We start from the raw sequence: 23,372 nt of genomic DNA on the forward strand, positions 1-23,372 counted from the left end.
AAGCCTCAACCCGCTGAGGAAATAGGAGAGGGGAAGGGGGGGAGCCCCAAAAAACCCTCCAGGACCCCCCATCCCCCCCCCAAAAACCTTTCCCCCGACCCTTTTCTGGGCTGGGGAAGGGTCCCTCGAAGCCCCCTCCCCAAATTGCGCCCCCTCCCCCCTCCCCCCACCTGCTTTGCTGCAGTCCACTGTGAAGGAGTTCTTCTGCCCCACGAAGGCTTTGTTCAGCCCCCAGCCCTTTAGCCACCACTTTGCTGGCGTCGGAGAATTTGGGGGGGGGCTCCCGAAGCCGGGGGGGCGCCGGTGGGGGCCGACCCCCCCCCGATTTCCGAGCGGACCCCCCCGGCGTCCACCAGCATGGAGGAACTCTCCCGCAGGCTGTGGCTGCTCACCAGGCGCGGACCTGGGGAGCGGATGGGGGCGGGGGGGGGGCGGAAATGGGGGAGGGGTCAGCAGCCCTCAGACCCCTCCCCTCCAAAAGACCTCCCCCCGAGAGCCTCCTGAGAACCCCCTCCCAATAACACCCTCCCTAGAGACGGTCCTGAGACCCCTCCCCAAAAGACCCTCCTCAGAGACCCCCCCCAAACCTCCACCCCAGACCCTCCTGAGTCCCCAAACCCCCTCAGATCTTCCCCAAGACCCCCTTAAAGCCCCTCAAGCCCCCCTCCCAACCCCCTAAACCTCCTCCAACCCCTCTCAAACCCCCTCCCAATCCCCCCAAACCCTCTCCCCAGAACCTTCTGAGCCCCCAGACTCTTCTGAGCTCCCAAACCCCCTCCAACCCCCCCCAAACCCCACCCAAACCCCCTCCCCACACCCTTCTGAGCCCCCAAACCCCCTCCAATCCCCCCAAACCCCACCTAAACCCCCTCCCCAGACCATTCTGAGCCCCCCAAACCCCCTCCAATCCCCTCCAAACCCTCTCCCCACAACCCTCTGAGCCCCCAAACCCTCCCAACCCCCCCAAACCCTCTCCCAACCCCCCCCAAACCCCCTCCCCAGACCATTCTGAGCCCCCAAAACCCCTCCCCAGACCGTTCTGAGCCCCCAAACCCCTTCCAACCCCCCCCAAACCCTCTCCCCACACCCCTCTGAGCCCCCAAACCCCCTCCCAACCCCCCCAAACCCTCTCCCAACCCCCCCAAACCCCCTCCCCAGACCGTTCTGAGCCCCCCAAACACCCTCCAACCCCCCCCAAACCCTCCCCACACCCCTCTGAGCCCCCAAACCCCCTCCCCAGGACCGTTCTGAGCCCCCAAACCCCCTCCCAACCCCCTCCAAACCCTCTCCCCAGACCCCTTCTGAGCCCCCAACCCCCCCCCCAAACCCCCCTCCCCAGACCCTTCAGACCCCCCAAACCCCCTCCCCGGCCGCCCCCCCCCCCGCCCCTCACCGGTGATCTTGGCCTTGAAGGGGCTCCCCCGCGATGTGGTGGGGCCCCCCAAACTTGATGTGGATGAGGTAGCTGCCGGGGGCCATGGGGGGTGTAGGTGACCCTGTAGCCCTCGGGGCACTCCCTGCACTCCATCTTCACCTTGGAGGGGCCCTCGATGGTCACCGCCAGCGCCCCGGGGCCGGCCTTGGACGTGTTCACCACGAACTCTGCCGGCGAGCCTGGGGGGGAGCAGGGGGGAGCCTCACAGCAGGGCCCTCTGGAGGCTCCTCAGCCCCACAGAGGTTCCTCAGCCCCACAGAAGCCCCCCAGGACCCCCTGAACCCCAACTCTTGAGACCTTCTCCGATTTCATGGAGGTTCCTCAGCCCCATAGAGGCTTCTCAGCCCCATAGGAGCCCCCAGAACCCCAACCCCTAAGACCACCTCTGACCTCATGGAGGTTCCTCAGCCTCATAGATGCTTCTCAGCCCCCATAGGAACCCCCCAGGACTTCCTGAACCCCAACTCTTGAGACCTTCTAGAGGTTCCTCAGCCTCATAGAGGTTCTACAGCCCCACAGGAGTCCCCCAGGACCCCCTGAACCCCAACTCTTGAGACCTTCTCTGACCTCATGGAGGTTCCTCAGCCCCATAGAAGCCCCCCAGGACCCCCTGAACCCCAACTCTTGAGACCTTCTCTGACCTTCTAGAGGTTCCTTAGCCCCATAGAGGCTCCTCAGACCTCATGGAGGTTCCTCAGCCCCACAGAAGGCCCCCAGGACCCCCAGAACCCCAACCCCTGAGACCTCCTCAGACTTCATGGAGGTTCCTCAGCCTCATAGAGGTTCTACAGCCCCACAGGAGCCCCCCAGGACCTCCTGAACCCCAACTCTTGAGACCTTCTTTGACCTCATGGAGGCTCCTCAGCCCCATTTGATCCCCCCCAGGACCCCCAGAACCCCAACTCTTGAGACCTTCTCTGACCTTCTAGAGGTTCCTTAGCCCCATAGAGGCTCCTCAGCCTCACAGGAGCCCCCAGAACCCCAACCCTTGAGACCTTCTCTGACCTCATGGAGGCTCCTCAGCCCCATAGGAGCCCCCCCAGGGCCTCCTGAACCCCAACCCTTGAGACCTTCTCTGACCTCATGGAGATTCCTCAGCCCCACAGGAGCCCCCCAGACCTCCCTGAACCCCAAGCCCCGAAGCCTCCTAACCCTTCCTTGACCCTTCCTCAACCCCACGGAGGTTCCTCAACCCCCACGCCAGCCCTCTCCAAAGCCCCCCTCCGCCCCCCCAAGACCACCCTCCCGCCCCCCAAAGCCTCACCTGTGGTTCCCCCTTCCAAGCCCAGGGCCGTAGGCAGACACCAGCCCGGGGTCCCCGGCCTGGTTGGGGTCCCCCACGCGCACCTTGAAGGGGCTCCCCGGGATGTGGGAGCCCTGGAACTTGACGTCGATGGAGTAGACTCCGTTCTCCCGCGGGATGAACCGCACCGCGTACTTGTCTGGGGGGCAGGGAGGGAGGCTTCCGTCAGGGGGGGGCCCACACGCACCCCTGTGCCCCCCCAAAACCCCCCCAGGGGGACCCCCAAAAGTCTCAGGGGAACCCCAAAAGTTTCACAAGAGCCCCAAAAAGTGTCAAGGGAGACCCAAAAGGCCCCAGGAGGATCCCCCAGAGTCTCGGTGGGAGCCCCAAAAGCCTCAAAGGAGACCCAAAAGTGTCATAGGAACCCCAAAAGTTCCAGGAGGACCCCAAAAGGTTCAAAGGAGACCCAAAAGACCCAAGAGAACCCCAAAAGTCCCAGGGGAACCCCAAAAGTTTCAAAGGAACCCCAAAAGTGTCACAGGAACTCCAAAAGTTCCAGGGAGACCCCAAAAGGTTCAAAGGAGACCCAAAAGACCCAAGAGAACCCCAAAAGTCCTAGGGGAACCCCAAAAGTTTCAAAGGAACCCCAAAAGTGTCACAGGAACCTCAAAAGTTCCAGGAAGACCCCAAAAGGTTCAAAGGAGACCCAAAAGTGTCATAGGAACCCCAAAAGTTTCAGGAGGACCCCAAAAGTTTCAAAGGAACCCCAAAAGTGTCACAGGAACCTCAAAAGTCCCAGGGAGACCTCAAAAGTTTCAAAGGAGACCCAAAAGTGTCATAGGAACCCCAAAAGTTCCAGGAGGACCCCAAAAGTTTCAAAGGAACCCCAAAAGTGTCAAAGGAGACCCAAAAGTTCCAGGAGGACCCCAAAAGCCTCAAAGGAGACCCAAAAGACCCAAGAGAACCCCAAAAGTTTCAGGGGAACTCCAAAAGTTTCAAAGGAACCCCAAAAGTGTCACAGGAACCTCAAAAGTCCCAGGAAGACCCCAAAAGGTTCAAAGGTGACCCAAAAGTGTCACAGGAACCCCAAAAGTTCCAGGGAGACCCCAGAAGGTTCAAAGGAGACCCAAAAGCCCCAAGAGAACCCCAAAAGTTTCAGGGGAACTCCAAAAGGTTCAAAGGAACCCCAAAAGTGTCAAAGGAGACCCAAAAGTTCCAGGAGGACCCCAAAAGTTTCAGTGGAAGCCCCAAAAGTGTCAAAGGAGACCCAAAAGTGTCATAGGAACCCCCCAAAGACCCAAGAGAACCCCAATAGTTTCATAGGAACCCCAAAAGTCTCAAAGGAAGCCCAAGAAGTCCCAGGAGAACCCCAAAAGTGCCAGGGGAACCCCAAAAGTTCCAGCAGGAGACCCCCGAAAAGCTTTCAGGTGAGGTCTGGGTGGAGGCCTTCAGAAGCCCTCCCCAGGAGCACCCCAAGCCCCTCCAGGAGCACCCCAAGACCCCTCCCCTAAGATCACCCCAAGAGCATCTCAGGAGCACCCCAAGATCTACCCCCCAGGACCCCCCTAAGACCTCCCAGGAGCACCTCAAAAGCCTCCAGGACCCCCCCAAAACCCCTCCAGGAGCCCCCCCAAGACCCCCCTCAGGACCCCCCAAAAGCCCAACAGCTTTGCCCCCCCCCCCCCCCACCTACCTTGTGAGGGGGAGGAGGGTCCAAGGGGGTACCCCCAACCCCCCCATCTCCTCAGCACCCCCCAAAATACTGCCCTAAATGGGGCAGGGGGCCCCAAAATCCTCCATCAAAGTGGGGGGCACCCCAAAATCTTCCCCTAAGTGTGGCAGGGGACCCCAAAGTCCTCTTGCAATGTTGGGGGACCCCAAAACCTTCCCCTTAATGGGTTGGGGGACCCCAAAATCCTCCCCTAAGTGCAACAGGGGTCCCCAAAATCCTCTTATCAATGTGGGGGGACCCCAAAACCTTCCCCTAAACGGGGTTGGGGACCCCAAAATCCTCCTTCAAAGTGGGGGGACCCCAAAATCTTCCACTAAGTGCAGCAGGGGACCCCCAAAAACCTCATCAATGTGGAAGGGACCCCAAAATCTCCCTTCAAAGTGGGAAAGACCTCTAAATCTTCTGCTAAATGGGGCAGGGGACCCCCAAACCCTCTTTTAATGTGGGGAGGACCCCAAAATCTTCCCCTAAGTGCAGCTGGGGACCCCAAAATCCTCTTTCAAAGCAGGGGGGACCCCCCAAAACGCTCCTGTGAGGCAGAGCCAAGCAGCCCAGGGAGCCCCAGGGAAAGCTTCAGAGGCTCTGGAGCCTCCTCTTGGGGGATGGGGGGGGAGGGTGGGGATGGATTTTTGGGGGTGCAGGGACTGAGGAGGGGTCCCCATGATTTTGCGGGGGGTTCCCCTCACCTTCAGTGACCTCTGTGATGTGACATTCCTCCACGGCCCCCGAGGGGCTGTGCACCTTAGCATCCAGCACCCCCTTGGCCCCATTCAGGCTGACGGCGAAGGAGGCAGGTTGGTGAACCTTCAACCCGGACTCCTGGGGGGACAGAGAGGTTAGCAAAAGGGGGGACCCCCCCCGGACCCAAAGGGGACCCCCGAAAGTTGGAGGAGTACCCCCCAAACCCAGAGGAGAAACCCCAAAGCCAGAGGAAAGTGCCCAAAGCCAGCAGGAAATCCTCCTCCACCCCAGGTCCTGTTCTTGGGGGGAGAGGGGGGAGGTAGACCCCCCAAAAGCCCCCAAAGAGGGGGGGATGTACCCCAAAATTGAGGGAGGACCTCCCCGGACCTAGAGGGGACCCCCAAACCCGGAGGGGGACCCCCAAACCCAGGGGGGGAGTCCCCAGATCCAGCAAGAAATCCTCCTCCGCTGCAGGTCCTGCTCTTGAGGGGAGGGAATTAGGCCTTCCAAAAGCCCCCAAGGAGGGGAGGCTGCACCCCAAAATTGAGGGAGGAGACCCCCAGACCTAGAGGAAGACCCCAAAATTTGGAGAGGAACCCCCAAACCCGGAGGGGGACCCCTAAAGTTGGAGGGGAATCCCCAAACCCGGGGGGAGTCCCCAAAGCCAAGAGGAAATCCTCCTCCACCCCAGGTCCTGCTCTTGTGGGGAGGGGATTAGACCCCCCCAAAAGCACCCCAAAGAGGGGGGCCTGCACCCCAAAATTGAGGGAGGAGAACCCCAGACCTAGAGGGGACCCCCAAAGTTGGAGGAGGACCCCTAAAGTTGAGGGGAACCCCCAAACCGAGAGGGGAATCCCCATACCCAGGGGCAAGTCCCCAAAGCCAGCAGTAAAATCCTCTGCCCTAGGTCCTGCTCTTGGGGGGGGGGGGGATTAGACCCCCAAAAAGCTCCCAAAGAGGGGGGGGGGGCTGCACCCCAAAATTTATAGAGGAGACCCCCAGACCTAAAGGGGGACCCCCAAATCCGGAGGGGAACCCCCAAACACAGGGGGCCGTCCCCAAAGCCAGAGGGGAGTCCCCCAAAGCCAGCAGGAAATCCTCCCCCACCCCAGGTCCTGCTCTTGGGGGGAGGGGATTAGACACCCCCCCCAAAGGGGGGGGGATGCACCCCAAAATTGAGGGAGGAGACCCCCATACCTGGAGGGGGACCCCCAAAGTCAGAGAGGAAACCCCAAAGCCAGAGGGGTGTCCCCAAACCTAGCAGTGAATAAAAAGCACAGCAAGGACCAACCCCCCCCCCCAAAATCAGGCTGAAACTCTGAGCTCCTCCCCTCAAAGAGGTCCTAAATGGGGGGGGCTGCACCCCAAAATTGAGGGAGGACCCCCCCAGACCTAGAGGGGACCCCCAAACCCAAAGGGGAACCCCCAAACCCGGGGGGAGTCCCCAAAGCCAGCAGAGAATCCTCCTCCGCTGCAGGTCCTGCTCTTGGGGGGAGGGAATTAGACCCCCCCAAAAGCCTCCCAGGGAGGGAGGGCTGCACCCCAAAATTGAGGGAGGAGATCCCCAGACCTAGAGGGGCACCCCCAAAGTTGGAGGGGGACCCCTAAAGCTGAGGGCAACCCCCAAACCCGGGGGGGGGAGTCCCCAAAGCCAGCAGGGAATCCTCTGCCACAGGTCCTGCTCTTGGGGGGAGGGAATTAGACCTCCCCAAAATCCCTGAGGGGAGGGAGGGCTGCACCCCAAAATTGAGGGAGAACCCCCCCGGGCCTAGAGGGGACCCCCAAACCCAGAGGGGGAGCCCCAAAGCTAGAGGAGAACCTCAAAAGCCAGAGGGGAGTCCCCTAGAGCCAGCAGGAAATCCTCCTCTGCTCTAGGTCCTGCTCTTGTGGGGGGGAATAGACCCCCAAAAAGCTCCCAAAGGGGGGGGGCTGCACCCCAAAATTGAGGCAGGAGACCCCAAAGCTAGAAGGGGGCCCCCAAATCCAGAGGGGGAGCCCCAAACCCAGCAGGACACTCTCCCCCCAACCCCCCTCCCCCCATATTCTGCCCTTAGCTCCCCCCCACCCTTAAAAGCCCCCCCAGAAAGGGGGGAGAGCTGCACCCCAAAATATGGGGGGGTCCTGTGCACCCCCAAAATAACCACGGGGGGGTTAACACCCCCAACCCCCTCTCCCAAGGGGAATGGACCCCCCCTCCCCCCAGTAAATTCAGGGGGAGGGGACCCCAATTAAAGACACCCCCCCCTCCCCCCAACCTGTACCCCACTTACCTTGAGGGGGGGGCCCGAGGGGTTAGCAGGAGAGAATGGGGGGGGGCCCCCAGAGAGGTTTCATTTGGGGGTGGGGGGTCCCCCATTTTCTCCTGTTAAAACCCAGCCAGGCCCCAGGGGGGTCACCCCCACAGCCCCCACCCCAAGATTGCTTTGGGGGTGCTGGGGGGAGGGCTGGGGGGGTGACTGTAGAGCTGTTAATAGCCTTTATCAGAGGCATGAGAGAGGACCCCCCCTGAGACCCCCCCCGGCTGGGGGAACCCCAAAACCTGACCCTGAGACCCCCAAATCCTGACCCTGAGGCCCTCCCAAGCCCTGACCCTAGGACCCCCAAATCCTATCCCTGAGACCCCCAAACCCTGACCCTAGGACCCCCAAATCCTATCCCTGAGACCCCCAAACCCTGACCCTAGGACCCCCCAGATCCTTTCCCTGAGAGCCCCAAACCCTGACCCTAGGACCCCCCAAATCCTATCCCTGAGACCCTCCCAAACCCTGACCCTAGGACCCCCCAAATCCTATCCCTGAGACCCCCAAACCCTGACCCTAGGACCCCCCAAATCCTATCCCTGAGACCCTCCCAAACCCTGACACTAGGACCCCCCAAATATTCACTCTGAGACCCCCAAACCCTAACCCTAGGACCCCCCAAATATTCACCCTAGGACCCCCAAATCCAATCCCTTAGACCCCCAAATCCTGACCCTAAGTCCCTCCTAAACCCTGACCCTGAGACCTCCAAATCCTGACCCTAGGACCCCCCAAACCTCCTCTGAACTCCAGACCCCCCAAATCTCCTCTAAAGCCCCCCCCAGATGCCCTCTAACCTCCTCTAAACCCCCCCAGGGCCCCCCAAACCTCCTCTAACCCCCCAGCCCCCCCCAAACCTCCTCTAACCCCACCAGAGCTCTCTAAACCCTCCCAGACCCCCTCTAACCTCCTCTGCAGCCCCCCCAGATCCCCTCTAACCTCCTCTAAACCCCCCAGACCCCCTTAAGCCCCCTCTATAGCCCCCCCAGATCCCCTCTAACCTCCTCTAAACACCCCCAGACCCCCCAAACCTCCTTTAAACCCCTCCAGACCCCCTCTAAGCTCCTCTAAACACCCCCAGACCCCCCAAACCTCCTCTAAACCCCTCCAGACCCCCTCTAACCTCCTCTAAACCCACCCAGATCCCCCCCAAACCTCCTCTAAAGCACCCCCAGACCCCCTCTAGGCCCCCCCAAACCTCCTCTACAGCCCCCCCCAAACCCCTTCTAACCTCCTCTAAACCCACCCAGACCCCCCCAAACCTCCTCTACAGACCCCCCAAACCCCTTCTAACCTCCTCTAAAGCCCCCCCTGACCCACTCTAACCTCCTCTAAACCCACCCAGAGCCCCCCAAACCTCCTCTACAGCCCTCCCAGACCCCCTCTAACCTCCTCTAAACCACTCCAGACCCCCCCAAACCTCCTCTAAACCACTCCAGACCCCCTCTAACCTCCTCTAAACCCACCCAGACCCCCCCAAACCTCCTCTAAACCCTCCCAGACCCCCCAAACCCCCTCTATAGCCCCCCCCAGACCCCCTCTAACCTCCTCTAAACCCCCCCAGACCCCCCCCAAACCTCCTCTACAGCCACCCCAAACCCCTTCTAACCTCCTCTAAAGCCCCCCTGACCCACTCTAACCTCCTCTAAACCCACCCAGAGCCCCCCCAAACCTCCTTCAAAGCCCCCCCAGATCCCCTCTAGGCCCCCCAAATCCCCTCCATAGCCTCCCCAGACCCTCTCTAACCTCCTCTACAGCCCCCCCAGACCCCCTCTAACCTCTTCTAAACCCCCCCAAACCTCCTCTAAACCCCATCAGCCCCCCCCAAACCTCCTCTCAAGCCCCCCCAAGACCTTTCTAACCCCTCCAGACCCCCTCTACTGCCTTCCCCCCACCTCCCCTCCCGAGGCAGCCCATGCCCAGCCGGGGGGGTTCTGTTTGGGTCGGTTTTGGTCGGGTTTTTCCGGGGGGGGGTTTCTCCCAGTGCCTCACCTGAAGGCTAGAAACAGTCAGGCGCCTGGCAGCGTCGCAGGGGGCAGAGGCTGGCACCACAAAGGGGCTCTCAGGGATGTGCTCATCGTTGAACTTCACAGACACCTCGTAGTCACCTGGGGGCAGGGGCACCAGGGGGCTCAGCAGGGGGAGGGGCACCTCAGGAAGGGGGTTGGGGGCATCTGAAGGGGGTTTGGGGGGCATCTGAAGGGGGTCTGGGGGGCATCTGAAGGGGGGTTTGGGGGCATCTGAAGGGGGTCTGAGGGCAGATTTGGGGGAGCTGGAGGTCCCCAGGAGGGTTTGGGGCACCCCCGGGGGGGTTGAGGGTATCTGAAGGGGGTCTGAGGGCATCTGAAGGGGGTCTGGGGGCAGATTTGGGGGAGCTGGAGGTCCCCAGGAGGGTTTGGGGCACCCCCAGGGGGGGTTGAGGGCACATTAAAGAAGATTAGAGAGCATCTGAAAGGGGTCTGGGGCCACCTCAAGAGGGTTTAGGGGCCTCTGGAGGTAGTCTGAGGACACCTGAAGGGGGTCTGGGGGCACCTAAAGAGGGTTTGGGGGCCTCTGGAGGTAGTCTGAGGGCATCTGAAGGGGGTCTTGGGGGCAGATCTGGGGGAGCTGGAGGTCCCCAGGTGGGTTTGGGACACCCCAGGGGGCTTGAGGGCATCTGAAGGGGGTCTGAGGGCATCTGAAGGGGGTCTGGGGGCATCTGAAGGGGGTCTGAGGGCAGATCTGCAGGAGCTGGAGGTCCCCAGGTGGGTTTGGGGCACCCCAGGGGGGGGTTGAGGGCATCTGAAGGGGGTCTGAGGGCATCTGAAGGGGGTCTGAGGGCAGATCTGGGGGAGCTGGAGGTCCCCAAGTAGGTTTCGGAGCGCCCCAGGTGGGTTTGGGGGCATCTGAATAGGGTAGGGGGCACCTCAAGGGGGGTCTGAGGGCATCTTGAAGGGGGTTTGGGGGCACCTCAAGGGGGTCTGGGGGCATCTCAGGGAGGTTTGGAGCCCCTCTGAGAGTCTTGGGACCTCCTCAGGTGGGTCCAGGACCCTCTCAGGTGGGTTCGAACCACCTGATGTGATCTTGGGGACCCCTCCCAGCTCCTCCCCCAGCTCTCCAAGCCCCTCCCCCAGCCCTCCCAGCCCCTCCCCCAGCCCTCCCAGCCCCTCCCCCAGCCCTCCCAGCCCCCTGACCTGGCTCCTGCACGACGTAGGAGACCCCACAGGAGCCATCCTTGCGATCCTCGAAGGCGATCTCAGCCTTGCTGGGGCCTTCCACGGAGATGGAGAGGCCTCCAGCGCCTGCCTCCCGCGTCCAGATGCTGAACTCGGCTGGGGGGGGGCAGAGGGGGGGGCGCTCAGACACACCCCCCCCAGCACCCCCAGCTCCTCCCACACCTCCCCAAAAGCCACCCCCGAGGTCCTCCTGGGGCTCCAAGAGGGCTTGGGGGGCAACCGGGAGGGGTTTGGAGAGACCCCAGTGGGGTTTGGGGGTCCCAGGTGGGGTTTGGGGACCCCCTGTTAGGTGTTGGGAAGCCCCTAGGGTGAGTCTGGGGGCACCTAGGGTGGGTTTGGGGGCACCTAGGGTGGGGTCTAGGGGCACCTAGGGTGGATTCAGGGGCACCTCAGGTGCGTCTGGGGGCACCCTGGCTGTGTTTGGTGCCACCTTGGCTCAGTCTGAGGGCACCTTGGCTGGGTTTGGTGCCACCTAGGGTGGGTCTGGGGGCACCTAGGGTAGGTCTCTGGGCAGGTAGGGTGGGTTTGGTGCCACCTAGAGTGGGTCTGGGGGCACCTAGGGTGGGTTTGGTGCCACCCAGGGTGGGTCTGTGGGCAGCTAGGGTGGGTTTGGTGCCACCTAGAGTGGGTCTGGGGGTACCTAGGGTGGGTTTGAGGGCACCTTCGCTGGGCTTGGTGCCACCAAGGGTGGGTTTGGTGCCACCTAGAGTGGGTCTGGGGGCACCTAGGGTAAGTAGGTTTGGTGCCACCTAGAGTGGGTGTGGGGGCACCTAGGGTGGGTGTGGGGGTACCTAGGGTGGGTGTGGGGGTACCTAGGGTGGGTCTGGGGACACCTCAGCTGGATTTGGTGCCACCTAGGGTGGGTCTGGGGGCACCTCAGGGGGGCTTGGTGCCACCTAGGGTGGGTTTGGTGCCACCTCAGCTGAGCTGCCAATCCCTTCCCTTCCCCTGTGCCATGCCCAGCCTTGCCCTCCCCCTTCCTCCTCCCCCTCCTCCTTCTCCTCCACCTCCTCCCTCTCCCTCTTCTTCTCCTCCTTCTCTTCCTCCTTCTCCTTCTCTTCCTCCTCTTCCTCCTTCACTTCCACCTCCTGCCTCTCCTTCTCCCTCTCCTCCTCTTCTTCTTCCTCCTCCTCCACCTCCTACCTCTCCCTCTTTTTCTCTTTCTTTTTCTACTCCTCCTCCCTCTCCTCCTCCTCCTTCTCCACCTCCTACCTCTCCCTCTCCTTCTTCTCCTTCTCTTCCTCCTTCTTCTCCACCTCCTACCTCTCCCTCTCCTTCTCCTCTTTCTCTTCCTCCTCCCCCTCCCCATCCCTCTCCCTCCCCATCCCTCTCCCCCTCCTCCTCCTCACCTGGCACTCCAGCCTCGGCCCTCTCCAGCCCGGGCCCCCCTGCCCGCACTTTGTGTGCCCCTCCCTCGCCGAGGGGCCCCACGGTGAACTGGCAGGGGCTGCCCGGCAGGTGGTGCCCGCGGTCCCGGACGCTGATGGCGTGGACGCCGCTCTCGGTGGGCACGAAGCGGATGCTGAGGCTGCCGCCCTCCCCCTCCACCACCTGCGTGCCAACCGGCTGCCCCGAGGGGCCCGTGACCACCGCCGACACATCGTGGCTGCTGGGGTCTGTGGGGGCACAGAGAGGGGCATGGGGGCGGGCAGGAAGGGGGCAGGAAAAGGGGAAGAAAGGGGGGAGAGGATGGGCACAGAGTGGGCATGGGTGTGGGCAGATAGGGGGACACAATGGGCATAAAGTGGGCATGGGGTGGGCATAAACGGGGGACATGATGGGCATAAAGGGGGCATGGGGTGGGCAGAAAGGGGGGGACATGATGGGCAGAAAGGGGGCATGGGGTGGGCATAAACGGGGGACATGATGGGCATAAAGGGGGCATGGGGTGGGCAGAAAGGGGGGACATGATGGGCATAAAGGGGGCATGGGGTGGGCATAAACGGGGGACACAATGGGCATAAAGTGGGCATGGGGTGGGCACAGAGTGGGCACATAGTGGGCATAGAGATGGGAATGGGTGTGAGGTGGTGTGGGCATGGGCTGGCATGGACTGGCCATGGAGAAGGCCTTGGGGTGGGTGTGGGCATGGGCTGGGCATGGAGGAGGCCTTGGGGTGGGTGTGGGCATGGGCTGGGCATGGAGGAGGCCTTGGGGTGGGTGTGGGCATGGGCTGGGCATGGACTGGGCATGGAGAAGGCCTTGGGGTGGGTGTGGGCATGGGCTGGGCATGGAGGAGGCCTTGGGGTGGGTGTGGGCATGGGCTGGGCATGGACTGGGCATGTAGAAGGCCTTGGGGTGGGTGTGGGCATGGGCTGGGCACGGGGTGAGCATGGAGGAGGCCTTGGGGTGGGTGTGGGCATGGGCTGGGCACGGGGTGGGCATGGAGGAGGCCTTGGGGTGGGTGTGGGCATGGAGTGGGCACAGGGTGGGCAGGGGCTGGATGTGGAGTCCAGACCCATTCGGGACTCTCCCAAAACTTTTTCAGGCCCCCCCCCAGAGCCCCCTTTAACCCCCCTCCCAGGACCCCCCCGGGACCCCTCCCCACACTCCCACCCTGCCCGGGGTGGGCACTGACCTGGCACCTTGAGGCTGAGCTCGCAGGGGGTGCCCACGCTGGCCTCGGGGGGTGCCCGGCGCCTCCTGGTGATGCTCTCCTTCAGCCTCCCCTCCCCAGTGACCTTCACCGAGAAAGGGCTCCCTGGGGGGCAGAGGAGGGGTCACAGGGGGTTAGAGAGGGGGGGGTCGGGGTAGGGGAGCGGAGGGAGGGGTCATGGGGAGGGGTCATGGGGCAGTTACAGGGTGGGAGAGGGCACAGGGAGGGTTACAGGGGAGGTCATGGAGGGGGTCACAGGGTGGGAGGGGTCACAGGTGGGGTCACTTGGGGGGTGTCCCCAAAAACAGAGACCCCAATCCCTCCCCCCCCCCTTCCCCAAGGAAACCAACTGACCCCACAGGCTCCTGCTGGGGGTGCTCCCGGTGCCCTCCCAGTGCCCATACAGTGCCCTCCAGTGCCCTCCCAGTCCTCCCCAGTCCCCTCCAATCCCTTCCCAGTCCCTCCCAATCCCCTCCCCATCCCATCCAGTCCTTCCCAGTCCCCCCACAGTCCCTCCCAATCCCTTCCCAGTCCCCCCCAATCCCTGCCCCATCCCTCCCAGTCCTTCCCAGTCCCCCTCAGTCCCCCCACAGTCCCTCCCAATCCCCTCCCAGTCCCCCCCAATCCCTGCCCCATCCCTCCCAATCCTTCCCAGTTCCCCCACAGTCCCTCCCAATCCCTTCCCAGTCCCTCCCAGCCCCCCCAGTGCCCACCAGGGACGTGCTGGTCGCCGAACTTGAGGGAGATGATGTAGTTGCCAGGCTCGGTGGGGCAGTAGGTGACCCTGCAGGTGCCATCCTCCAGCTCCTCCGTGCTGATGTCCACCTTGCTGGGGCCCTCGATGGAGAGGCTCAGCCCCCCGTAGCCTGGGGGAGGGTCAGAGGGGGGTCAGGAGGTCAGGGGGAGGTCATAAAGAGGGCGGGGGGGGGCACGGCAGAAAGGGGGAGAGTGGCATCGGGGGGGGGGAGTGGGCAGGGGGTGATGCCCACCTTGGTGGGAGCCTGGATGGGCAAAGTGAGACCTCCCCAGGGCCTGGGGGGGGGCACAGGGACATTTTGGGGGGAGGGGTCAGGAGGTGCCAGCAAAGAGGCGGGGGCAAAGCCAGCAGGGAAGCAGAAGGGTGGCACAGGGTGGGCTCAGAAGTGTGACAGAGGAGTGCCAAAGGTGGCACAGGGGGGTCAGAAGAGTGCCAAGGGTAGCACAGGGGTGGCACAGCAGTACCAAGGCTGCCACAGGGATGGCACAGGGGAGCCAAGGGTGACACAGGGAGGTCAGAAGGGTGACAAAGGAGTGCCAAGGGTGGCACAGGGAAGTCAGACATGTGACAGAGGAGTGCCAAGGGTGGCACAGGGGGGTCAGAAGAGTGCCAAGGGTGGCACACGGGTGGCACAGCAGTACCAAGGCTGCCACAGGGATGGCACAGGGGAGCCAAGGGTGACACAGGGAGGTCAGAAGTGTGACAGAGGCGTGCCAAGGGTGGCAGAGGAATGCCAAGGGTGGCACAGGGTTCCCAGAAGTGTACCACAGGGTTCCACAGGAGTGCCAAGAGTGGCATGGGGGGGTCAGAAGGGTGCCAAGGATGACAGAGGAGTGCCAAGGATGGCACAGGGAGGTCAGAAGTGTATCACAGGGTTCCACAGGAGTGCCAAGAGTGGCACGGGGGGGTTGAAAAGGGTGCCAAGGGTGACAGAAGACTGCCACGGGTGGCATAGGGCTGCCAAGGGTGGCACAAGGATGCCACAGGGGTGGCACAGGGAGGTCAGAAGAGTGCCAAGGGTGGCACAGGAGGGTCAGAAGTGTACCACAGGGTGCCACAGGAGTGCCAAGGGTGGCACAAGGAGGTCAGAAGGGTGCCAAGGGTGGCACAAGGAGGTCAGAAGTGTACCACAGGGTGCCACAGGAGTGCCAAGGGTGGCACAAGGAGGTCAGAAGTGTACCACAGGGGTGCCAAGGTTGACACAGGGGGATGTCAGAAGGGGGTGCCGCGGGTGGCACAGTGCCAGGGTGGGGGTGGTGCCCCTTACCAGCCTCCCTGGTGTCGATGGTGAAGCTGCAGGGCTGGAAGGTCCTCCCCTCGTGCAGCCCTGCCCCTGCCAGCCTGACCCTGGCGGCGTCGCCCAGCTCGGCCGCGCTGATGGTCACCGGCACCGGGCTGCAGGGCAGCGGCTGCCCAGCGCGGCTCAGGTGCACCAGGTGCTGCCCAACCTCCTGGGGCACGAAGGACACCCCTGGGGGGGAGGGCACAGCGTCAGGGGGCACTGCCAGGGGGCGTGGGGGTCGTGCCAGGGGGCAATGAGGACACCCAGTGGGGACATGGAGGCAGTGCCAGCGGGCAGTGGGGACAGGGGAACAGTGTCCAGAGCCACTCCATGGCCACCCCATACCCACTCCTTACCCACCCCATGCCTGTTAACCACCCCATGCCCATACCTTACCCACCTCATGCCCCTTACCCACTCCTTACCCACCCCATGCCCATACCTTACCCACCCCATGCCCATACCTTACCCACCTCATGCCCCTTACCCACTCCTTACCCACCCCATGCCCATACCTTGTGCACCTCATGCCCCTTACCCACCCCTTACCCACCCCATGCCCATACCTTACCCACCTCATGCCCCTTACCCACTCCTTACCCACCCCATGCCCATACCTTACCCACCCCATGCCCATACCTTATGCACCTCATGCCCCTTACCCACCCCTTACCCACCCCATGCCCACCCCTCACCCACCCCATACCCACCCCTTACCTTACCTTGCCTTACCCTTGTCCACCCCTTGCCCACTCCTCACCCGCCCCACGCCCACCCCCTTTCCCCCGTGTGCCCTCACCCAGGTGCCCGCTGCGGAGCCTCTTGAGCTGGCAGGGCTGCTTGTGCCCGGAGGGGGCAGTGACATTGGCACTCAGCTGGCTCAGGTCGGTGTCCCCCAGCTCCAGGGGGATGTCGGCCGAGGCCCCCACCTGCAGGTGGGACTGGCGCAGGCTGGCGTCGCCTGCGGGCACAGGGCGGGCACGGGGGGTCAGGTTGGCACCGGGTGGGCACAGAGGGGCTCAAGAGGGTTTGGGGTGGCCCTCAACCCCCTCTGGGTGCCCCCCCAACCCTCTCTGGGTGTCCCCCAGCTCCCCCTCAACCCCCTCTGGGTGCCCTTCAAACCCCTCTGGGTGCCCCTCAGACCCTCCCAACCCCCTCTGGGTGCCCTTCAACAACCCCCTCTGGGTGCCCCTCAGACCCTCCCAACCCCCTCTGGATGCCCCCCAACCCCCTCTGGGTGCCCCTCAGACCCCTCTCTGTGCCACTCAGACACCCCCAACCCCCTCTGGGTGCCACTCAGACCCTCCCAACCTCCTCTGGGTGCCCTTCCATCTCCTCTGGGTGCCCCTCAGACCCTCCCAACCCCCTCTGGGTGCCCTTCAACCCCCTCTGTGTGCCCCTCAGACCCTCCCAACCCCCTCTGGGTGCCCTTCAACCCCCTCTGTGTGCCCCTCAGACCCCTCTCTGTGCCCCTCAGACACCCCCAACCCCCTCTGGGTGCCCCTCAGCCCCTCCCAACCCCCTCTGGGTGCTCTTCAAACCCCTCTGGGTTCCTCCCAGCCCCCTCCATATGGCTCTAGGTGCCCCCCCCCCCCGAGCGCCCCCTACCGGTGATGCGGGCAGTGAAGGGGCTGCCAGGGATGTGCTTGTCGTTGTACTTGACCACGATGCCATAGTCCCCTGGCAGCACTGGCAGGTAGGAGACAGTGCAGGTCCCATCCTGGTTGTCTGTGCAGCTGATCTCAGCCTTGGAGGGACCCTCCACGGCCAGGGACAACCCTCCTGAGGGGGTCACACAGGAGGTTGGGAGAGGAACCTCATGGAGACCCTCCAGAAGGACCTGAAGAAGCCTTGGGGACCCCTTAGGACCCCCCTAGAAGGGCTTCAAGGACCCCCAAAAGTCTGCAGAAGCCTCATAGGGACCCTCCAGAAGGACCTGAAGAAGCCTTAGGGATCCCTCAAGGGGGATCCAGGGGGCTTTAGAGACCCCCAATCTGTAGGAGCCTCATAGAGACCCTCCAGAAGGACCTGAAGAAGCCTTATGGACCTCTCAGGACCCCCTAGGAGGATCTAGAAGGGCTTCAGGGACCCCCAAGTCTGCAGGAGCCTGCTGGAGACCCTCCAGAAGGACTTGAGGAAGCCTCAGAGCTGCCTCCAAGCTCCTGGTGGGGAGCTGAACTGTCTTGGGGACCCCCCTCCAGAGGACTTTGGATGCCTTGAGGACCCCCTAGAGGGGTTCCAGGGACCCCCCAGATCTTAAGGAGCCTCCAGAGAGCCCCAAAGAAGCCTCGGAGCTGCCTCCAAGCTCTCGGGGGGGAGCTGAGCTGCCTTGGGGACCCTCCCTCGAGGCCTTCAGGGGGTCGATTGGGGGGGGAGGGGGTTGGGAGGGGCCTGGGGGTGCCCCCCATGGTGCCCACCCTCGCCAGCATCCTTGGTGTTGACAGTGAAGGTCGCAGGTTTGTTGACGGTGCCGTGGGTCAGGCCGGGGCCGTAGGCAGTGACGTGGCCACTGTTGACGTAGTCCACATAGAACTGCAGGGGGCTGCCTGTGGGGGGAGGGAGGAGGGGCTCAGCAAAGGGGGGGAGGGGGTGTGGAGACCCCAGCTCTAACCATGACCCCCCCCCAAATCCCCTCCAAGCCACCTCAAGCCCCTCTAAACCCTCTCAGGGCCTGTCCAAGCCCCTCCCAAAGCTCCTCAAAGGCCCTTCTGAGCCTCCCCAAACCCCTTCAAATCCCCCCCAGCCTCCCTCAAATCCCCCCAAATCCCCTTGGAGTCCCCTCAAATCTCCTCCAAGCCCCCTCAAAGCCCCTCCAAAGCCCCTCAGAGGCTCTTCTAAGCCCCCTCAACCTCCAAACCCTCTCAAATCCCCTCCCCAGCCTTCCTAGCCTCTCCAAGCCCCCCTCAAAGGTCCTTTTAAGCCCCCAAAAGCTCCGAGCACCTCAAACCCTCTCAAATCCCCTCAAGTCCCCTCAAATCTCCGTCAAATCCCCCCAAACCCCCTCAAATCTCCCTCAAATCCTCTCAAATGCCCTCAACCCCCCTCGAGCCCCCTCCCCAGCCCCCCGTAGCCTCCTTCCCAGCCCCCCCCAGCCCCTCCCAAGCTCCTCAGAGGCCCTTCTGAGCCCCCGAAAGCTCCTCCGAGCCCCCCCCAAACCCCTTCAAATCCCCCCCCAAAGCCCCTCAAATCCCCTCCCAAGCCCCTCCAGCCCCCTGCCCAGCCTCCCAGCCCCCTGCCCCACCTGGGATGTGGATGCTGTCGCAGCGGATGTCCATCTGGTGCAGCCCTGCCTCGCTGGGGGCGAAGCGCACGGTCACCGTCCCGTCCTTGTTGTCGGTGATGTCCGGCTTGGCCACCTGCCCCGAGGGCATCCTCACCTCTCCTGGGGGAGGGGAACACACAGCAAGGGCCTTGGGGACATCCTCAGGCAGCCTTGCAGGAGCTGGGGCCCTAAGGCCCTAAGCCCTGCCCAGGCCCTCCCCACCCAACCCTCAAGGAGGATCTCAGGGGGACCAGCGGTGGGAGAGCTCCTAGGGAGGAGATTGGATGGGGGAAAAGGGGAGGCAGGAGCAGGGTTGGGGGCTTGGGGACACCCCCAGGAAGGGTTTTGAGGACCCCCAAGGAGGACCTTGGTAGCTTTGGGGGCCCCCCATGACGATCTGGGGGCAGAGGGGAGGGTTCAGGGACCTCAAAGTCTTGGGGACCCTCAAAATGACTTCCCAGAAGGACTCAAGGGAGCCCTAGGGACCCCTCCAAGCTCTTGGGTGCTCCTCGAGCCCCCCTTGGTCCCCCCACCCTGAGGACTTTGGGGACCCCCAAGGGGGCTTTGATTGCTTTGGGGACACCCCCCCAGGAAGATCTGGGAGGGCTCCCTGGACCCCCAAACTTTCAGGCCCCTCACGAGACCCCCCAGGAGGACCTGAAGAAGCCTTGGAGATGCCTCCAAGCTCTTGGGGCCTCCTTGAGCCGCTTCGGTCCCATCTCCCCTCCTCCCAGGGCTTTGGGGCCCAGGGTAGGGTCTCAGGTGTTTTGGGGAACCCCCCGGGGTGCCATGCTCAGTTTTGGGGTCCCCCCCCTCACCGGTGATCTCCCCCTGCTTGATGGTGAAGGGAATGACCAAGTCGAAGGGCCGCAGCCCGGCCATGTCCAGCCCATTGACGCCCAGCAGCGGCCGGTCCGTCGCCTGCGGAGGGGAGAGGGTCAGACCCTACTCATCCCCTACTCACACCCTACTCATCCCCTACCAACCTTCTACTCATCCCCTACTCACACCCTACTCAGCCACTACTCATCCCCTACCCACACCCTACTCATCCCCTACTCACATCAGACTCATGCCATACTCATGCCCTACTCAGCCCACCCTACTCAGCCCTTCTACTCATTCCCTACTCATCTCCTACTCACACCACTACTCATCCTCTACCCAGACCCTACTCATCTCCTACTCAATCCCCTACTCACACCCTACTCATCCCCTTCTCACAGCCCCACTCACACCCTCCGCACACCTTTCTCATCCCCTTCTCACACCCCACTCACACCCTCCCTCACACCCTTCTCATTCCCTACTCACACCCTACTCCCACCTTTCTCATCCCCTACTCCCACCTTTCTCATCCCCTACTCACACCTTACTCACACCCTCCTCACACCCCCTTCTCATTCCCCTACTCACATCTTACTCATCCTTTCTCACACCCTACTAGCACCATTCTCACCACCCTACTCATCCCCTTCTCACACCCTCCTCACACCCTTCTCATGCCCTACTCACATCCTCCTCACACCCTTCTCATCCCCTCCTCACACCCTTCTCATCTACTCACACCCTCCTCACACTTTTCTCATCCCCTACTCACACCTTACTCACACCCTCCTCATTCTCCTACTCACACCTTACTCATCCTTTCTCACACCCTACTAAGCACCATTCTCACATCCTACTCATCCCCTTCTCACACCCTCCCTCACACCCTTCTCATCCCCTACTCACACCCTCCTCACACTTTTCTCATCCCCTACTCACACCTTACTCACACCCTCCTCATCTCCTACTCACACCTTACTCATCCTTTCTCACACCCTACTAAGCACCCTTCTCACACCTTACTCATCCTTTTCTCACACCCTACTAAGCACCCTTCTCACACCCTACTTCATCCCCTTCTCACACCCTCCTCACACCCTTCTCATCCCCTACTCACAACCCTTCTCATCCCCTACTCACACCCTCCTCACACTTTTCTCATCCCCTACTCACACCTTACTCACACCCCTCCTCATCTCCTACTCACACCTTACTCATCCTTTTCGTCACACCCTACTAGCACCATTCTCACCACCCTACTCATCCCCTTCTCACACCCTCCTCACACCCTTCTCATCCCCTACTCACACCCTCTCTCATCTCCTACTCACACCCTCCTCATCTCCTACTCACAACCTTACTCATCCTTTCTCACACCTTACTTAGCACCATTCTCACACCCCTACTCATCCCCTTCTCACACCCTCCTCATGCCATTCTCATCCCCTACTCATACCATTCTCACACCCTATTCATCCCCTACTCACACCCTACTCATCCCCTTCTCACACCCTACTCCTTCCCTACTCCCTCCCCACCCCCCTCCAGCTCCCTCCCCACCCCCTCCCTCCCCTCCCCCTGCCCCGGCCGGGGACTCACCATGACCTGGAAGGGGCTGTTGGGGATGTGCTCGCCGCCGAAGCGCAGGCAGATCAGGTACTTGCCGGGCTGGGGGGGCGGTGTAGAAGATGTCGAAGGTCCCATCGGGGTTCTCTCACCACGTCGACGTCCACCTCCGAGCCGTCCGGGGTGCAGACGCTGCAGGTCACCTTCCCCTTGCCCGCGGCCTTGGCGTCCACTGTGATCACCGTCTGCTCCCCGATCTGGATGGTGGGGCCCAGGCCGGCCCCTGGGGAGGGGAGGGGCAGGAGGTGAGATGGAAGCAGGGAAGGTGAACCGAACCGCGAGATCGGCTCAAGGAGAGGAAGATTCGGCTCAGGTGGAGCCAAATTCACCTCAACCCTCCAGATTCACCTCAGCCCCCCCTGAATTCCCACTCAAATAGACTCAAATTCCACTCAAACAGCTCCAAATTCAGCTCAACTAGACCCAAGTTTGCCCCAAATGCAGCTCAAATAGAGCCAAGTTCACCTCAGCTCCAAATTCACCCCAAATAGACCCAAATTCACCCCAAGTTCAACTCCAAATAGACCTAAATTTCACCTCAAATAGACCCCACAATCAACTGAAATTTTGACTCAAATAGACCTAAATTCACCTCAGCCCTCAAATTCACCTTGAATTCAACTCAAATAGAGCCAAATTCACGTGAAATTCGACTCAAATAGACCCAAAACTCACCCCGAGTTCGACTCCAGTAGACCTAAATTCACCTCAAATAGACCCAAAATCACCTGAAATTCGACTCAAATAGACCTAAATTCACCTCAGCCGCAAATTCATCTCAAATTTGACTCAAATAGACCCAAGTTCAACTCAAATAGACCTAAATTTCGCCTCAAATAGACCCAAAATCACCTGAAATTTGACTCAAATAGACCTAAATTCATCTCAGCCTCAAATTCACCTCAAATAGCCCCCAAATCCACCCTAAATTCAGCTTAAATGGAGCCAAATTTGACCCAAATAGTCCCAAATTTCCCCCAATTTCAGTTCAAATAGCCTCAAATTAAACTCAGCCCCAAATTCACCACCCCAAGTTTGGCTCAAATAGAGGCAAATTCAGCTCAAATAGACCCAAATTCGACCCAAATTCACCCCAAATGCAACTCAGAGCCAGATTTGACTCAAATAGATCCAAATTCACCTCAAATTGACCCAAAATTCACCCTTAATTCAGCTCAAATAGAGCCAAATACACCTCAAATGGACCCAAATTCAGCTTCAAATGGACACAAATTCACCCTAAATTCAATTTGGCTCAAAGAGCCCCCAAATTCACCCCAAACAGACCCAAATTCATCTCAAATTCACCCAAATTCAACTCAAAATAGCCCCAAATTCACCCTAAATAGACCCAAATTCATCTCAAATGGACCCAAACTCACCTCAAAGAGACCCAAATTCACCTCAAATCACCCCAAACAGCCCCCAAATTCACTCCAAAATCACCCAAATCCCAACCCCCCCAAATGCTCTTTGAGCTCCCACCCAACCCTCCCCCCAAATACCCCCCCCCAAATCCCACCTCACCCTTCCCCCAAACTCCCCACCCTAAATCCCCCTCAAGACCTCCCCTCAACAACCCACCCCTCTCAAATCTCCCCCAGGTCCCCCCAAAACTAGAGCCAACACAACCCTCCCCCTGCCCACCACCCCCAGCAGGCTGAGCAGGGAGAAGCCCATGCCAGGGGGGGGAAGGGTGAGGGGAGAAGTAATTAATTAGGGGAGAGAGAAATAATTAGGGGGGGAGGTAATTAAAACAAGGACCCCTCCCCATCCCACCCCCAGGGAGGGACTGAGCCAGGCACCCTCCTCCTAAAAACACCTCCACAGGTAATATTGGGGGGGGGTAAGTTGTAGGGAGGGGTCATTTGGGGGGGGGAGGGGTAATTTTGGGGAGGGGGTGGTGCAGGGTTAAAGTGGGGGAGGGAGGGGGGGGGGCTTGAGCCATGCCGTGAGCTTACCTAAGCCGTGACCTCCGATGGAGACTAGAGCGTGGGGGGAAGGTGAGGGGTGGGTGGGGCAATGTGGGGGGTGGAGGGGACACAATTGTGGGGGGGGTGGGCAGAGAAGCAAGAAATACCGGTGAGATATCAGCAGTGAAGACCCCCCCCAAACTTAACAGCCCCCTCCCCAACCTCCACCGCCCCCCACCCCAAAATTCAGCCCAACCCAACCGTGGGCAACCTCCCGTGGGGAGGAGTGTGGTTGGGTGGGGGTTGGGGTCCCTGGAGGGATTGGGGGAGGGAGGGCAAAGGGAGGGGGAACAATGTGTGAGGGGGGTGGGCATAGAAGCAGGTGAGGTGGCAGCTGTGAGGACCCCTCCCCAAATTGAAGACAAGCCCCAAGAAAGCCAACCCAAGTCAACCATGGGAAACCAGGGTCAACCATGGGCAACCCCAGTCCAACCACACTCAA

At 61.5% G+C, this 23,372-nt stretch overlaps 1 protein-coding gene across 1 annotated transcript in view; it reads right to left on the reverse strand.

Annotated features, from left to right (window-relative positions):
• Positions 1-170: 170 nt before the first annotated feature.
• LOC137461589 (filamin-A-like) overlaps positions 171-23,372 on the reverse strand; it is a gene marked incomplete at both ends in the record, with an annotated part of 29,560 nt that continues 6,358 nt past the window's right edge. Inside the window, 24 exon segments of the mRNA XM_068171274.1 lie at positions 171-231; positions 233-265; positions 267-403; positions 1,394-1,421; positions 1,423-1,482; positions 1,484-1,614; positions 2,700-2,724; positions 2,726-2,877; positions 5,097-5,229; positions 9,384-9,499; positions 10,565-10,702; positions 11,956-12,222; positions 13,185-13,307; positions 13,916-14,068; positions 15,227-15,430; positions 16,041-16,202; positions 16,850-17,023; positions 17,659-17,787; positions 18,483-18,623; positions 19,322-19,424; positions 20,931-21,005; positions 21,007-21,045; positions 21,047-21,180; positions 22,919-22,942. Of these exon segments, the coding sequence (XP_068027375.1) occupies positions 171-231; positions 233-265; positions 267-403; positions 1,394-1,421; positions 1,423-1,482; positions 1,484-1,614; positions 2,700-2,724; positions 2,726-2,877; positions 5,097-5,229; positions 9,384-9,499; positions 10,565-10,702; positions 11,956-12,222; positions 13,185-13,307; positions 13,916-14,068; positions 15,227-15,430; positions 16,041-16,202; positions 16,850-17,023; positions 17,659-17,787; positions 18,483-18,623; positions 19,322-19,424; positions 20,931-21,005; positions 21,007-21,045; positions 21,047-21,180; positions 22,919-22,942 (2,742 nt within the window).

Source organism: Melanerpes formicivorus, unplaced genomic scaffold (genome assembly GCF_026170545.1).
Source record: "Melanerpes formicivorus ecotype bairdi unplaced genomic scaffold, bMelFor1.0.p_v2 SCAF_2609, whole genome shotgun sequence".
NCBI lineage: Eukaryota > Metazoa > Chordata > Aves > Piciformes > Picidae > Melanerpes > Melanerpes formicivorus.